The sequence below is a fragment of the Acanthaster planci genome, linkage group LG05 (assembly GCF_054643075.1).
Source record: "Acanthaster planci isolate LZ-2023a linkage group LG05, COTS_SCS, whole genome shotgun sequence".
Taxonomy (NCBI): domain Eukaryota; kingdom Metazoa; phylum Echinodermata; class Asteroidea; order Valvatida; family Acanthasteridae; genus Acanthaster; species Acanthaster planci.
The window spans coordinates 3235692-3251651 of NC_141781.1; the positions used below are offsets into that span (position 1 = coordinate 3235692).

At 42.8% G+C, this 15960-nt stretch overlaps 1 protein-coding gene across 1 annotated transcript; it reads left to right on the plus strand.

The window, feature by feature from the left end:
* The first annotated feature begins 1138 nt into the window (after positions 1-1138).
* LOC110982921 (scavenger receptor cysteine-rich domain-containing protein DMBT1-like) lies at positions 1139-15853 on the plus strand. Its single transcript, XM_022241721.2, has 8 exons — positions 1139-1315; positions 1424-1500; positions 3382-3711; positions 5507-5893; positions 6203-6562; positions 6735-6895; positions 7698-7842; positions 9836-15853. Exons 1-8 carry the CDS (start codon positions 1248-1250, stop codon positions 9907-9909), a joined length of 1602 nt encoding a protein of 533 aa, XP_022097413.2. The 5' UTR covers positions 1139-1247; the 3' UTR covers positions 9910-15853.
* The last annotated feature ends 107 nt before the right edge of the window (positions 15854-15960 follow it).

Genomic DNA, 15960 nt, shown 5'->3' on the forward strand with positions numbered 1-15960 from the left:
CCCGACATTTATGTTTTACGGCGTTTTTTTTTTTTTTTAAGGAAACGCACATATCTACTGACGAATGCATGAAGCGAAGGCTGAGTTCAAGTTGTGAATGATGAGTTGGGAAAACAGCATGTGTGTTATACTGACCTCCATTATTTGATAGGATTCTCCAATATTTTTTGCTAATTTGTGAATATTAAAAACAAAAGGATACTGACAAAAAGGATGCAAATTATATTGCAATAACCGTGCCATTTTATTCACCTTTAGCTGTTTAGGTTGAAAGCTTACCGTCACATAATAGTGTACAAATAATTCGAATTATTTTCGGGCTAAATATTGGGATTATAATTATGGAATTATGTGTTCGTCTCACTTAGTAGATTACGAGGTTATCGGGCCATTTCCCGGTGCTTTGATGAAGGAACTTACCATTGCTTGTTCCATATGTATTTGCGTATACTGTGCACTGGAGTGAAATGCACATGACCATGAACTGTTTAGAAATTGAAATATAATCGCTGTCATATAATTTTGAAACAACAAAGCCAGGACACAAATTACAATGAGCCACTCGGTGCTGTATTCCAACGAGCACATGCCAACTTAAAATGAAGCGCTTCTGAAAGTCCCATTGATTCAAACCAACTTGAAATTGGTTCTTTCTCACCTGAACTTCAAATGCCGGCTAAGACGGGAATAGGCCTCAGTAAACCGCATGTCAAGCTGCATTTGGCATAATTGTAGTGGTACAAATAACCAGTCTTCAAATCATTCCTGTGGATTGTTTCTTTGCTTCAGTTTTACTTCAGTTTTGCCGGACAGTATTTTCTTGGGGGGGGGGGCTTTTTTCCACACCCAGGGGAACTTTCCATGAAGGCAAACTGAATGCATGATCATCAGCTATGAAATGTTCGTGGGTCTCCCTCATGTTTTGTTTAATTTTTAGGGGGGATGCCCACCCCCCCCGCGACACCCATCTCCAAGGGTGTTTGGCGCATACGTCCAATGTTTGGGTATTCGAAAATGTTATTCAATAACCCGTCTTTCTTAACCTGAACGTCAAACATCAGTGATCATGTAAAGCACACGGCTGTCATTTACAAGCAATGCTCAAGGACACCTCGAAGCTCAGCCATCTGCCGTGTCAGAGGTCACATTACTCATTCAGTACTGGTACACAGCGCACCATCTGCACGAGTGACTTGAAAATCACTGGGGTCAGGGGGTGTCAACCCCGTGGTTTGTGTCCTTCCTCCATGCTGACAAATCGCCCGTTGGTTTGCCGCCCGCGCCGCCTGGACCTCTGGTACAGCTCGCTCTATGGGTAGGCCTACATAGAGCAATCATTCCACGAATATCGTAGCGTGCGGCTAGGCTCTCTAGGAAGACGAGTAGGCTTATTCTCAATAGCTAACCCGTGTTCTCTCCGCAGGAATAAGATTTCCTATAAGCGCAGCATGTACTGCTTGGCCATCCTGTTACAGCTTGTCGTCGCTGCGTTTACTCAAGGTAGGTAAGGTTTATTCTGTTCGATGAATTTTTATATTATACATGTAAAACTAGTATAGAGCAAGGCTCCATGACTAGTTCTTTATGCTGAACTCATTCCAAGTCCCAAGTCCCTTGTTTAATTGGAATAGGGGCAGGAGCACGGTGTCTGCACTATGGCTGCAGAGCCCTGCTAACTGGGGTTACGGTTATTTCCTCATCTGCTTCCTGTACGATAGGGAGGTTGTTGTCCCTTTCCTTACTTCTTTGTTTTGATTTCAACTCAATTTTGTGTACTGTCGCACAATTATTGTGTGTACGGGGGGAGGTAGCCATAGTAATGCATTAACCAGCACTTTCCCTCAATAAAGGGTTTGCATGGCTGCCATTTTGCAGGCCACTGCTTTTGTTCCACAGGATAGGCACAAAGGAGGTTATCCCATGAACAAAAGAACTACCCTGCAAGATGGCTTCCACGCAAAGCCTCTATACACACCACATTTACATCTTTAGTACGTAGTTTGTTATGCTGGAACTAAAGCGTCAATCCCAACAAAATGAATGTGGGGAGGTTGTCAACCTTAGTGCAGTAGGTGGACTGGTCCAATTACAGTCATCAATAGAGAGTGTGTTAAAACTCCGAGTTTCTTCAGTTATCAAATAAATAACAACACAATTTTCGCCAGCACTTTGTGTTGATATGAATGAAAAGACATTGGCACAGCGTAAGCTATGAGGAACATCCTGGCCCTGGCTCATGATTTGGGTCGTCCCAACTGCAGCACCATAACTGGGACACAAACTGTAGTTGGGGCGTGTAGTCAGCTCCTGATAACGAGCATCGAAGACGAATTAAATCCTCCTTCGGGGGCTTTCATTAGAGACTAACCATGGGTTTGCTTCTGTGCCAGTTTCGAGTCTGATTCCTTTCTCTACAGTCTGATGTGTATGCCCATGTAATTGTTAATTGCCTGTTCCTCCTGGACCTGTGATGTAATAAGCACTCGCTCTCTAATTGATGTCGATGATTACTTCGGGAAGTCTGGAGGTAAATTGAAAACCAAATTGGTTTGCTGTAGAATTTAAATCATTAATCAAATTGGTATTGCTCGTAACATACTTTGGTATTCAGTAGTCAGTTTGAGATTCATTTTATCATGAAACGATTGTAGGTCTGAGTATTTTGTATCTACGAAAGAGCCCTGATTAAAAAAGGTGAAAATTGTTGGCAGCTTCCCAGCTCCCTCTGGGATGTTACTCCCCGCCCCGTTGGATACCAAATTTGGTATTGTGACAAAACTTTGTGTCGTTGCAAAAGGCCGATAGCTGTCTTACCTTCTGGAACAGAAGGGTAGTGTTAACATGGCGTTGTTAAATTGGTCTTAATTTAACACCATCGGTGTTATCAGAGTGCAACACCCTGTTAGGTGTTGGCTTCTGTTCTAATAATATTGTACAGGCTATTTAATATTGGAGGAGGTTAGGCAAGACATGTTTACAGTCGGCTTATCTTCGTCGTCTTAACCTTTGCCTGGGTTTCCAAACGTGACTCATTTAACCAGCATGATTTAGCTTCTAGTTAAAAAGGTAGGAGGTAAAAAGATTTTTAAAAAATCAAACTTCCGGTATATTGTTTCTCGGCCTGCTTTTAGTCTGTACTTCGAAAATATTAAAATTGCAACGAATTACGATTCTACAAAAGCGCCACATAGTGATCAGCTTGGACTTTCGATTGAAATTCAATGGACCGCGGACAAAACTCAAATCCCGCGTTATTATACGAGGTCATGTGTTCCTCAGTTTGATGAATGAAGTCGGATGCCAATTTAATTTTGTTTTTAAATGAGCAAGAGTGAGAAATGAGAAAATTAAACGCTAAACTCTAAATGTTTTCATTTACAGAACACGATTTACGTCTATCCACTATTGGCGGGAAACAGGGCCGAGTTGAGGTGCTGAACAACGGCCAATGGGGCACTATCTGTAAGGACGGGTGGAACTTCTTGGACGCTTTGGTGGTGTGCAAGCAACTTGGCTTCCCCTGGCTTGCAAGGAACGGCTGGAAGCATGATGCAGGCAACGGGACGGGGCCGGTGTGGTTGAGTAACGTAGAGTGCAAGGGGCCAGAGTCCAGACTGGAGGAGTGTCCGCACGATGGTTGGATGCAGCATCAGTGCGCGGACACCAGCCACGCGGCCGCCGTAACATGCCTTGACCAGGAGGAATTTAGAGGTATCCTTACGTCCATTATTTTATACTCCACCTATTAAACATGGCGTCACTTTCAAGCAACAATGTCATGTTGCTACCCATGAATAAAACCATGAGTAAAACATAACCCTGCAGCCAGCTGGGCCAGCGGATCACCTATAGTATATTGACGTTAACTGGCGCCACCGGTAGCGTTGGCGACTACAATGCCATGTTCCACTCCACTTGATAGCTTATATTTCAGACCTAAATTTGCATGTGGGTCACAGATGTGTCGACAACCCATTCTTAAGGCAGTTTTGACATATTTTTCACTGTCTGCGTAATGTTTTTATTCTTTAGAGGATAATGCAGTTTATTTCAACCCATCCATAATCACAGAAAAGACAAGAGTGAGTTACAGACAGATACCGAAAACGATTTTGAAAGCTTAGGAGCAATGCACATTCCAAATGCTTTAAGTAACGGTTGTGGTCGCGTCAGTATGGTCCTCACAGATACTAGAACTTTAACATACTTATATAATGTAATAAATAATCCTGATTTCACAGGTCACCTCTCCAATTACGGAGTTGTAACGAGTCTTGATTTTTGTGACTCGAGTTGAATCGAGTCAAAAGGCCAAAAGTCGAGTCGATTCGAATATTTAGCTCGTGCCAACTCTAGTCACCAATATTTGAACACAGTACCATGAATAAAAACAAGAGAGAAAGTTATATTTTTTATATTTTAAAATTTACCTCCGGGTTTCCACATGTGGTCACACCACATCTTACTTTGAATGATAAAACACATGACATTATAAACCGCCAATATGAGTCATTGCAAATATTTTCTATCGCAAAGGTGTTTGCTTTTTTGGGGGGGCTGGAGTCTTATAACTTTCCCTCAAGTCAGGTCTTTTGACGAGGGACTCAAGATGAGTCGAGTCGTTTGCTCGAAGTTTAATACTAGGGTCGAGTTGAGTCATTTAGGCCTATACGAGTCAGGAGTCGAGTCCAGTCGCTAGAAATTGTGGCTCGAGTCTGACTCGAGTCAAGTTATTGACTCGAGTTATTAGGACTCTGTCCAAATAAGTCACCAGATATTAATCTCGTTGGTTTATTATTAACTTGCTGCTTTAAACTATTCGTAACCTTCAAAACGTATACTCATAAAGTGGTGGACCGGTCAACCAACAATTGTCCTTTGTTTGACCGCTGGAAGCCCACTGGTCATTCGTTTCTTTGCTTACGGGGGATCTGTCGACTGATCGATGAAAACGGACCAAGTATAGACCCCAGCGTCTGCCGATGGTTTGCCGCCCGTTTTGCCTCTGACGAGCCGTTGGCGGGCCACAGAATCTTGCAAACTGGGTATTGCTGCGTGGACGCTGCGTTTTGTGGCAAAATTTAAACTAGCCTTATGGCAAGATATGGGATAACTTTCCGTTTGGAGGTTTTGGAGTCGGGTTGCGTATAGGGTATCCGCCTCGAGCAGAAGCACCCCCTTGTCGGTTGAAAAGAGCAGCGTTGGTTGGGAGTGTTCATTCTGTTGGTAGCGATACGACTGCAACGCTTGCGTTTCCCAGTCTTTCGTGAACCAGCGATGCGTAGTTAGAGCGAAAGAAGCCTCTGTTCCTGAGGAAATTGCGCCCTCTTTTGGTTCAGCTTGAGGCCCATAGTGATGGCTGCACGTGTTATTTGAACGTTTGTCATCTTTTTTCATTTCCCGGATCTTTTTCTGGAGGTATATGTGCATTATATTTATCTATACTCTATCTCTTTTTTTTCAATTTAGTCTATTTTGTTTCTCTGTTACCTGAAAAATCACGCAGATCTTGACATCATAAAGGAGGTAATGTACGTGTTCCTCAGAGATGGAAACGCGGCATATCAAGAGGAGGGTCTCATTTTGCTGAACCTGTACACGGATGACTACGAGCGGCGCTTCCTACTGTGCGATCAGGGTTGGAATCTCGCGGATGCCAACGTCATCTGCCGCCAGAAAGGCTTTGATTCGGCGCACCGGGCAACAACTGGCTTTTACTTCGGGAGACACGACCCCAAGACACCATACAGCTCTGAAAAAGTGTCCTACCTGGCCACCAACTTCTCCTGCATTGGCAACGAGAGCCATATCCTCCAGTGTCCCGCCCAGGCCTGGTTCCAGGACGACTGTCCGAACGGATACCAGGCTGGAGTCGTTTGTAACCGTGTCAAAGGTGAAGAAGGTTGTTTCAAAGTTTGCATAAATTTGTAACGTATACGTGCAGCGTCAGCGGAGACTTGATGAATATGCACTTCGTTCAAAAAGTAATGGCAGTTGCATTTACGCATTGTTGGTATTTGCATCAGTTTCTGTTGATAGATCGTGCTCTGTTTTGAAATCTCTGCGCAAAATCAGGTGGTTCTGAGCTGATCATTTTGGGTACCAATCTAAAGGTATCAAATTCCATGGGTTTTACGTTATATTGGGAAGTATGAGGATGCGGAATTTTCTTTAAAAGTGATTTTTCATGCTTTTATTGAAGAGCCTGAAGATTTTCAGATACGACTAGTGAATGGCACTAACCCAAACGAGGGCCGACTTGAAGTCTACCTCAACGGCTCTTGGGGGAGCGTCTGCGTACGGAGGCTTAACTACGAGTTTGCGTACCAGGCGACTAACGTCATCTGCCAGCAGCTGGGGCTTGGTTACGGCCTGGATGCGCCCTCGGATGGCCGCTTTGGACGCGGCTCTGGCCCGGTGTTCATGAGTGGTTTAATCGATTGTAGCGGCGGTGAATCATCCTTTGCACAGTGCTTTGTGGGAGATGAGAAGCCCAATCAGAGATGTTTGAGTTGGGACAGTACTTTCGAGGCAAATGTCATTTGCAGCGGTCCAATACCAGGTATCTTGATTTTCTTGTAAGATTCTCGGTCACTTGACATATTACGTAGTTTTAACTATATTCCACCTGCAATCATCAACTGATCAAATAATAATTTGTTTGAAATAAGAGTTCTTGCATTTCAAATGAAGCGATGACAGAGGCCGCAATAGTTCATTTCTGTTTCTCACAGAGTCCCGCAACCCTATCAGACTTTTAAGTTATTCAGACATGGAGGTGGGCATACTGCTAATCTACCATGATGGACGATGGGGAGCGGTTTGTGGCGAAGACTGGTCCGACGCAAACTCCCAAGTGGCCTGTAGGGAGCTTGGGTTCGGACCGCCGAAATCGGTAAAAGTTTCTTTGAAAATTCGTAAAGTGATTTAGATTACGTGTTAGGGCCAATACACAGCGAGTGGATACAGAGGTTAGGATATTCCATGCGATTAAAAAGACATTAAAGTCTCTGGCAAGTTCGATCAGCGATATTTCAACTTTCAAATAATTGGTCGATTTGGACAGCTATCCTGGATAGTTTTGTGATAAAGTTACCACAAAACAAACAACCAACCAAACAAACAAGCAAACAGATGGACAGGACCGATCAGACCAGCAAGGCCGATCATACCGACCAGACAAAAACGAAAATCAGGTCGACAAATGAATCCGTCTCTATGTTTTGACTTGATAGCGGGTAGCCATGTTTCCATTCTCAAAAAAATGAAGCATCCATGACTCAAAAGGGTCGCAAAAGATGGCTGTCGCAACATTTATACTGGGTTTGCCCTTAACGTATGTATAAAAAACACTTTGTACTCATTATTCAATTTCTGTGTACATTATAAAAGAAAAGTTTTTGAATCAACTTTAAGCGTCTTTTTATCGAAATTGTTGATTTTGGAAAAACCTCCTTCTAGCTAGTACATACCTGTATCCCAGTTTCTCATCATGAAATACGAGGCCCCGGCACTTTGACATTGGTCATGTCATCTAGACAAGATTAGAGCCTAAGCAGTTATTTCTAGGGCGTATGTAAGGTTTGAATCCCCCTTTCTGCCTAAAGAGACCAAAATACTAATTTAACAGTTACATTTTTTAAAAGAAATAGTGTATATAGTTTAAGCCATGGATGACCTTTTGTGTGGGTGTGTAGGCGAATAAATACCTGGGCAGGGGACCGATGTTTCTGGGAGGTGTATCATGTACCGGGGACGAAGTCACCTTGGACCAGTGTAGTCGAGGACAGTGGTACCAACACGGATGCACTCAGGACAACGCCATCCTCCTTGTATGTAGTGGTAAGATCACCGTATTCCTTCTTCGAATAACTTGCAATGGTTGATTATGTGTTTTTTATTGCCCACTGCATTGCCGAACCCAGTCTTTCTACTGTGAAGAAATGTACTAATTAACATGGTTTTAGGTTGGCTTCGCTTTGCTCGGCATGGGAAGTTGGCTCCGTTTGCCAACTAGTTAACCAACTTCCCTTGCCGAGGGGGTAGCTAATATCAACTGTCATATGCTACATATTTTCAGTACATACATTTTATACGTGTCACATTTTATTTTACCATGCCACGAGCCATTATGAAAATATATCATCTGCCTTATGGGATATCGTATACGTGTGTCGCCATCTTTTTATGTTGTAACGGACCGAGTGGTAACTAGTTCACTTAGCGGTGGGGCGTGGCCAAATGGGCAGCGACTGACCAAAAAAAAACAGTGAACGAAAATTAAGACAAATTTAACACCCAAAAAAAACACACACAGCAACACAGGATTTCCAGAGGGCCCTCCAGACAATGTATATTTTATAGACTAATACTTTACAATTATAAAGGAAGAAGAACGTATGTAGGAAAAGGTTGTGTAGTGTTTAAACGACCTAAGGGGCGTGGCCCAATATAACTGCTTTGGGTTAGAGTTAAACATAAAAACAAGCAGGCACAAATCCGATGCAGTGGTGCTAGGGGCTGGAGGCAAAAGGCACAAATGTGCACACAACCAAAGAAACAAGGCCAAATGAAAAGTAAATAAAGTTACAGAAGCTGTGCTCAGGTATATAGGAGGCTACAGGAAGCGCTGCGTGGATTCGAGCGTGTGCCTTTGTGCATACCCAAGTGGGACCACGGTGGGATACCGGGGAGGGAACTAGGCGGGATTAGTTCCGGTTCTTAGGGGTGTGGAGTACCCTTGGGAAGAACACTTGTAGCCTGGAGGCTACCTTAAGGGAGGGTCCAAACTTGGAGGCGCGAGGGTACCGGGAGGCTATTTACGGTAGCGCTTAGCAGAGGCTTTGCAACTGAAGTCCAACAGTCCTTTGAGGGTACCACATTATAGTGACCACCTGGAGGCTCAAATCGTCTTGTATGATTGGGGTGTGAATAAAAGAGGCTTCAGTATAGTTACTTGTCCCGTCTGTTCTTGTCCTGTCCGAAGTTGCCCTGTCTGTCCCCGCGGAAGTTGTTGAGGCATTGTCCGGTCAGCCCTGTGCATTAGGCGGTACACTTCCACCCAACGGGCCTGCCCCTCCGGTCGTAGGTTTTCCTGAAGGAGTACCACACTCGCTGAGTGACCACCAGGGGAACACTAAGTCCGGGGTGTCTTGGTAACTCCCCCACAATATGTATGAAGGATGATAACAGTAGTTGATAAAATGCCATGCCCCACACAAATAGCATTTCATGACATTCGGACTTCTATTACGTTTGACACAGACATAGATGTCTTACTGCGTATAGCTCACTGAAGTCTGTCACTCCAATAGAGTTAGAATCCATTTCCCTCAACAGAAACTAAGCAGTGGAGGTTTATAGTGAAAACACTGTATTCGTTCAGAAGCAGTTTTCACTTTGGGAATTTATAATTATACCTTCCAATCAAACTCTTTAGCTGTTTTCGTCGCACAGCTTGGTAGGGGCATATGGTATGGGCAGTTCCACGGTGTCTGACGTGCACTGTTTTTGTTGAGAGTATGACAATCATATTTTCTAAAAAAACAAAATCCCAATTTGTGAACTGGTTTGCTTTCCCCAGAATTTTCCCAGTAGTAATTTCCAGTGGGTTTGACATGAAGTTTAATTTGAGAGGAAAGCGGGCTTGTTCTTATTAATGACCTGAAAAACTCGGCGGCCATTTTGTGCCTAGATTTTGGAACGCCGTTAACGTGACACTGACGGAATGTAGGCTTACATTTAGGTTTCAACTTCATTTTGTTCAAAAAAAGGTAACGAGGTGGGGGTATTAGCACTTGTTCATAAACCTTTGATTTGTCGTTTTTAAATTCAGCCGGAGCAAGCTATCTACTGTCTTCCACTGGTCTCCTGCTTGCAAGCTTGGTGACAATCTTCTGCTTGGAATAGGTGGTTACATCCTGGGCAAGTTGCACTTCGGTTTCCATTTTAGTACCGTAGCTGTAACTGTGTTTTTACAAAACAGGTGTCAGAACATTGATTGTAGCGTAACAGAAACGTTACTGACTCTTAGTTCACAGTCACTTGGGAACTTTTTAATTTTGTTTTGGTGATAATTCTCTATAATTACGTAAGATAGTTTCCTGTTGATCAAGAGCCTGTTGAACTAACGGTTAGAAATAATTTTAAACTTTTTTGAGTTCCTAGTGCAAACTGTATAAATGGAAATCGTGTTTGGCCGGTCAGATGAGAATAGACGCCGATAATGTCCCATGCCTTTTGCAGGGAGTATCCATTCTCCTCGGCCAATAACATCTGATTATGTAGGTTTTCCCGTCCAATTTTGGAAAACACGCTTTTCAATTCGTAAAATAAAACTTCAATTTGGCGTGGATTTTGAAAACGAGTTCGAACCTGGTTTCATTTTGGCAATTCGAACATTCGACTTCGTTTTGCATCCTTCAAATAAATGAATGTGCATTACATTTCATTTAAGAGGTTACAAATAAGTGATTAGGATTTCGATTTGACGTATTCGTTGCCAACTGTAACCAATGTGCAATTTTATTCACCGAAAATACACGTTTTTACAAATGCACAGGTTGGTTTCAAGAACGCTACTGGTGTAGTTTATACTGGTTATGACGGAAGGGGGCCATACTAAGAAACGACGATCTCGTGGGCACAGGAAAAATTACAATTTTAAAAACTTTTTTACAGAGCACTAAAAATTCCACTTAAATTAGAAACTAATAGCAAAAACGATTTAATGGAATATTCTGAAGAAAAAACTGAACAAAGCCAGAAAACCTGAGAGAAAGTGATCTTCGAAGTCCCACCCCTGTACATTTTCAATGGCCCGCTCACACTTCTTGCCGCCAAGGCCATTTGTGCGGATGTGTACATAATTATGAATTTATTAGTGAAGCGGTCTACTCCTATTCTTGACCAGGCATACCGTAAATAACACTTCGTGCGAAATCACCTGAACATTTTGCGAACTAGATTGACTTCATATCAAGATGAATCAAAATTGCAGAGGTGCATTCAATTTTGCGCAAAAATGAATGTCAACATTCTAAACCAGTGCAATATCGAGAAACTGAACACTGACTTATGCAACTGAATGCACCCTCACTGAAATAGAATTTTTTTTGTTAAATAGAAACGGGGGGTTGAATGTTCATGCCATTTCACTTGAAAACAAATGCTGCCATTACTAATTCATTTATACATTTTCCGAAACTGGCCGGGAAAACCTAGAGTTTGTTGTATGCCTAGCAAGAGGCAGATTGCTTAATACGCCCTGTGGACGTCTTCAGGACTTTTCCGGGGGGTGGGGCTGCAAAGGTCGTTCTTTCCAAGGGTGATATTTCCAAAGGTAGAAGTAAGTATTCTTATCAGCAACGAATTGATAAACACCAGTGAAGGAATTTAGATTTTTTTCAAGCAAGCTGTTGATTTCCATTCCCTTTTCTTTTATCTTTTTTTTTTTTGCTGTTTTTCTCCTTTTTTGTTGGGGGGAGGGGCTGGATTTGGGCTAATGCCAGATCCTGAGACCCGACTACCCATCGGGGTAGTGCTTTAAGATAAATTCCATGTTATAAGCATACCGGAAATATATTTTCGCATAATGTCATTAACAAAAGGTTACAAAATTGGGAATTTCAAATAACCTTTCAAAATATGTTTCCATTTTACAATACACTGCGCGAGGAAGCTTGGGCACACTCCATATTTGTGTCTGGCAACTTACATGCCACCAAAGTTACATTTTGTCGACAGAAATGAGTACTCGGATCGGGTGTTTTCATCACGCACCACTCGCAAAGAGCAGTAAGCCGAAGGAATCGAGGGACCACATGAATCCAACTTGAAACTTTCTTTACCGGTCATCATGAACCTAGATAGAATAATGTGACATAATTATAACTTCTTTGACAGCGCATAGCGGCAGGGTAAAAATATAACCACTATTAATGTTTGATAAAACAAAAACGAGGAGGGATCGAGAATACAAGACACTCGTTTATTTTTATTAGTCTCTTTTGTGTCTGATCTCCCCAAGTCTCCCGCATCTCCCGTTTAATCTTCCTACGGCGTGTCAGTTCGTACGTAAAAGTTCGTAGACGGACATTTTTGGCAATGTGGCAGTTGATATTGTTCAACTCGACTGATATTGAACTTACAAATGAAATTTGTGAAAGTTCAATGTTTTGCGACTATAGATGTGGTTAATTTTTAAATGATATTTATAAATACTGTACACATGTATTGCATGAAATATCCGGAATGTAATATTCAGATATGGTAAGATGAGATTTGAAGCTTTTCATAGTGGAGTTAGCAAGTAAACTAGATAGGTTTGCGGTAGTGTCACATCACGGGCCTGTGCTTCCCGCGGGTGAGGTCACAGTGAACCGTTGAAACTAGGGTGCCACAAGACAAGGACAAGTCAAGCCACAAAACAATACCCAAAGTTTGCAAATACAATAACAAAATACAATTCAGCTCAAAATATGATACATGTATATATTTACAATTACTTCCAATCTTAAATTTACATAAACCTCACTCAACAGGTATCAGCTATTATAATGGTCCAGCTGACACCCTATACTTCCCCCAGGTGATAAATGTTGCTGGCCTTCTAGAAAGGGTGTCCCCAGGGCAGTGAACGTTCACACCAGAGTCCTCCAAGAGTTGGGCTTGTTCACAATCTCAGGCCGATCACAGAGAATGAGGGTCCACACATACCTGGGCGTTCCCACAGAACAGGGGGTCCACGCAGTGCGGGGCGTTCAGACAGAACAAGGGGTCCACACAGAGCGGGGCGTTCAGACAGAACAAGGGGTCCATCAAAGCGTCCTACCCAAGTACGGTTGTTTAAACAGAACGGGGCATCCTACCCAAGCATAGCGTTCACACAGAACGGGGCATCCACCCAGAGCGGACGGGCTCCATACCAGATTGTCCCCCAAAAGTCTCCGCATACATTTCGATAGCCCAACAGGCAGTATTCCCTGTGGGCGGGGCCAAGTGTCTACCACTATGCTGGCCCTACCAGGTAACCCTTTGGTTAAATAAGGGGAAAAAAAGACTTTCTATGTACAAATTCTTCAAAGAACATGAAAACAGCAATCCGGCCTCTATCATAATTTCATGGGAATGGATATCATAAGATGAGTATAAACCGCTTAATTTTATATTTCCCGCTAAAATCTGGCAAAGTAAGGCACACAAAAATACTCTAAACTACTTGCTTATAGAATAATGCAGGTAATTTGAAGGATTAAAATAAGGTTACACTTACAGTTTTCCAACTGGCAACTATCATTCTTCGAAGATGTACATCTGAAATGCACTGTATTTTATAAGCATTTGCTGGCACACACAGTTTGTGCGTGCATGCATGTCTATTCACACAGAAAGCTTGGGTGTGTCTGCCCTGCAATACATACATCCACACTGCACTCCCAGTGTGAATCAGTGGAGCATACTCAAATTTGCATTTCTAATTTTCATAATAAACTACTTTGAGCTGCATAGAAAACTCTTAATATGGCTAAGTCTTGGAGGTTTGCATGGTGAAGAGGTATAATAGAAAGTAAGTTTGCAGTAGCACCATGGACGTATCTCTTTTGTGAGTATTTGCGGTTCTGAAAAGAACCAGTGGTACTCGACGTTTCGAGCAGTATGCTCTGCTCGTCATCAGGAGAATGCTGGATACTGACTGGGAGTGGAGCTTAAGTAGTCTGGTGGAAGATTCTGGAGACAGGGATTAGTCCGATGATGCGTGAAGGCGGGACCAGGAAGTCTGGAGAAGGGATTAGGCTGGCTCGGTGATGCGTGGCGGCAAACTTACTCAGGTGTGGCAGTACTGATAGGGGTGTGGATGGGTAAACATGGGTGCCAAGGGTATAGAGGACCCATAGGCAGACTAAAGGAAGAACTGGGGCAGGGTGCCAAGGGTATAGAGGACCCATAAGGCGAAGTAAGAAGGGTTGGGGATGGGGCGCCAGTTGCCACTGATGATGAAGCCTGTGTTTTGCGGAACTGTTCTGTTCTTGTGAATCTCAATTGCTTCACGAACACGGCCTGGATGCATGCATTGTTCTATGTTGGCAATGAGATGGGCTTGTAGCCAGTGGACTTGGTGGTCTTCAGTGCTGGAGTGTTTGATGATGGCAGATTTCTCGAGATCCCCCCGTCGTCCGTGGGCTCGGTGTTCATTGAGTCTGGTAGTGAGATCTCTATACAGTCTCGCCGATATACACCTTGCCGCATTCGCAGAGGATCCTGTAGACGCCTGGCTTGGTCTTGGGGTCTTGCTTGTCCTTGTGAGACTGGAGAGCTGCTTGGATCTTGTTTGGGGCGGTATGGAAGACTTTGATGCCATGGTGTAGAAGGATGAGCTGGATCCGGTGGGAGGTATTGCCCATATAGGGGAGGGTGACAGAACTAATGTGCCTAATGGGTTGACCTTGGGTATAGGAGACCATGAACATGTGGTTTGGAACGCTGCTTCAAAATGGCTGGAACCAGCGAAACGAAAGTCCAAGCCGAATCCACTCGTTCTCGAAATCGCTCACAGGTGTGTACGCGACGCGTCACGCGCGTGCCAAGTTCATTGAAGGGGATTATATTGGACAGCTTCCAAAAGGAACATACCACAAAATGGACAGGGGTGTTCGGGAAAATGAAAGTAAAGTTCCAGAACTGAATTGTTGGAAATCCATCATATGTTGACTTCTCAGGAGAACGAAAGCTGATAACGCCCTTGCCCGTGGCCCGGGCATTAGTCGTGCCCATTCTCCTGAGCCGGTCTTATTAAAATGAACGTTTAAGATTCATCAAGCACCTACTTATTCCCTTATTAATTAGTGAGCTGGTATATTAAGTAGATCAGGATAATGTAATAATCATCATCATGATAATGTACTTTTTGTGATAGTGTTCCTGAATAATGGAATTCGTGCCAAGGCTACTCTAATACATGAAGTTGGTAGAATTCATGACCCTGGAAAATCATAAAATCTTGCTCGTGATCATGATATGCACAGTACAAGTGTTAGAATGATGCGGAATGATAACAGTAATTGAAATGTGGAATGTTTTATTCAATAAAAACCTGGTGTTATCAGTTTTGGAGTCCGCAAGTAACTGTTTAGGGCTCGTTATGATTTTCCGTGCTTGCTTATATCAAATCTTTAACTGAGCATACTGCCCTTTCTACCGATAATTCCGTACATTTTGTTGAAGTAAAGATATATCATCAGGCTAACTTGTAATGTGTAGACCTATACCATAATCTGCAAAAAATACTGAATTGACTCAATGGTAATAGATTATAAGGATCATAACCTTGAAAGCACGCTGATTGGTTCGGCCCTACATTTTGCTTGATATGATCACCCCAATACTGATCTTTTTGTAAATAGTTATCATCTGGAACAAATCACTGTTTTGTAGATATCTTGACGTTAATAATGACTGTAAACTGAGATGGACAGATACTGACCATGTAACATCTATCACCAAAAGTATAGGTAGCCCATGTGTGTTTTGAATAGACTTAAAATGTCTCCTCTTCACAAACCTGAACCTTATGGTTAACCGTATTTTCCTGAGTTTGGTTACTGAGGTCTTATGGAGTAGTGATTCCAAAACCTGATGCAACAGCTTGACCTGCTTTTGGAGAGGGTGGGATGGATAATGAAGGTCCCGTCTAGATTAGCGTCAGCTGTGCGTTATGAAATGTGTTGGAAATCTCTACAAGCAACAAGAAGCATTGTTATTTAGGAAGGTTTTTCGTAGATCGAATGAACTGTTATAGTCGAATAATCGACTAAAATGATGATACATTTTGTCACAATAAAATATATTGAAATTCTGTCGATCTGCTTAGAATCCTTTTGTTTCAAATGTTATTGTAACATTTAACATCTACAATGAGCACTGGTCAACTTCTGGTTGTTATTGTGGCGGGACAACTGACAC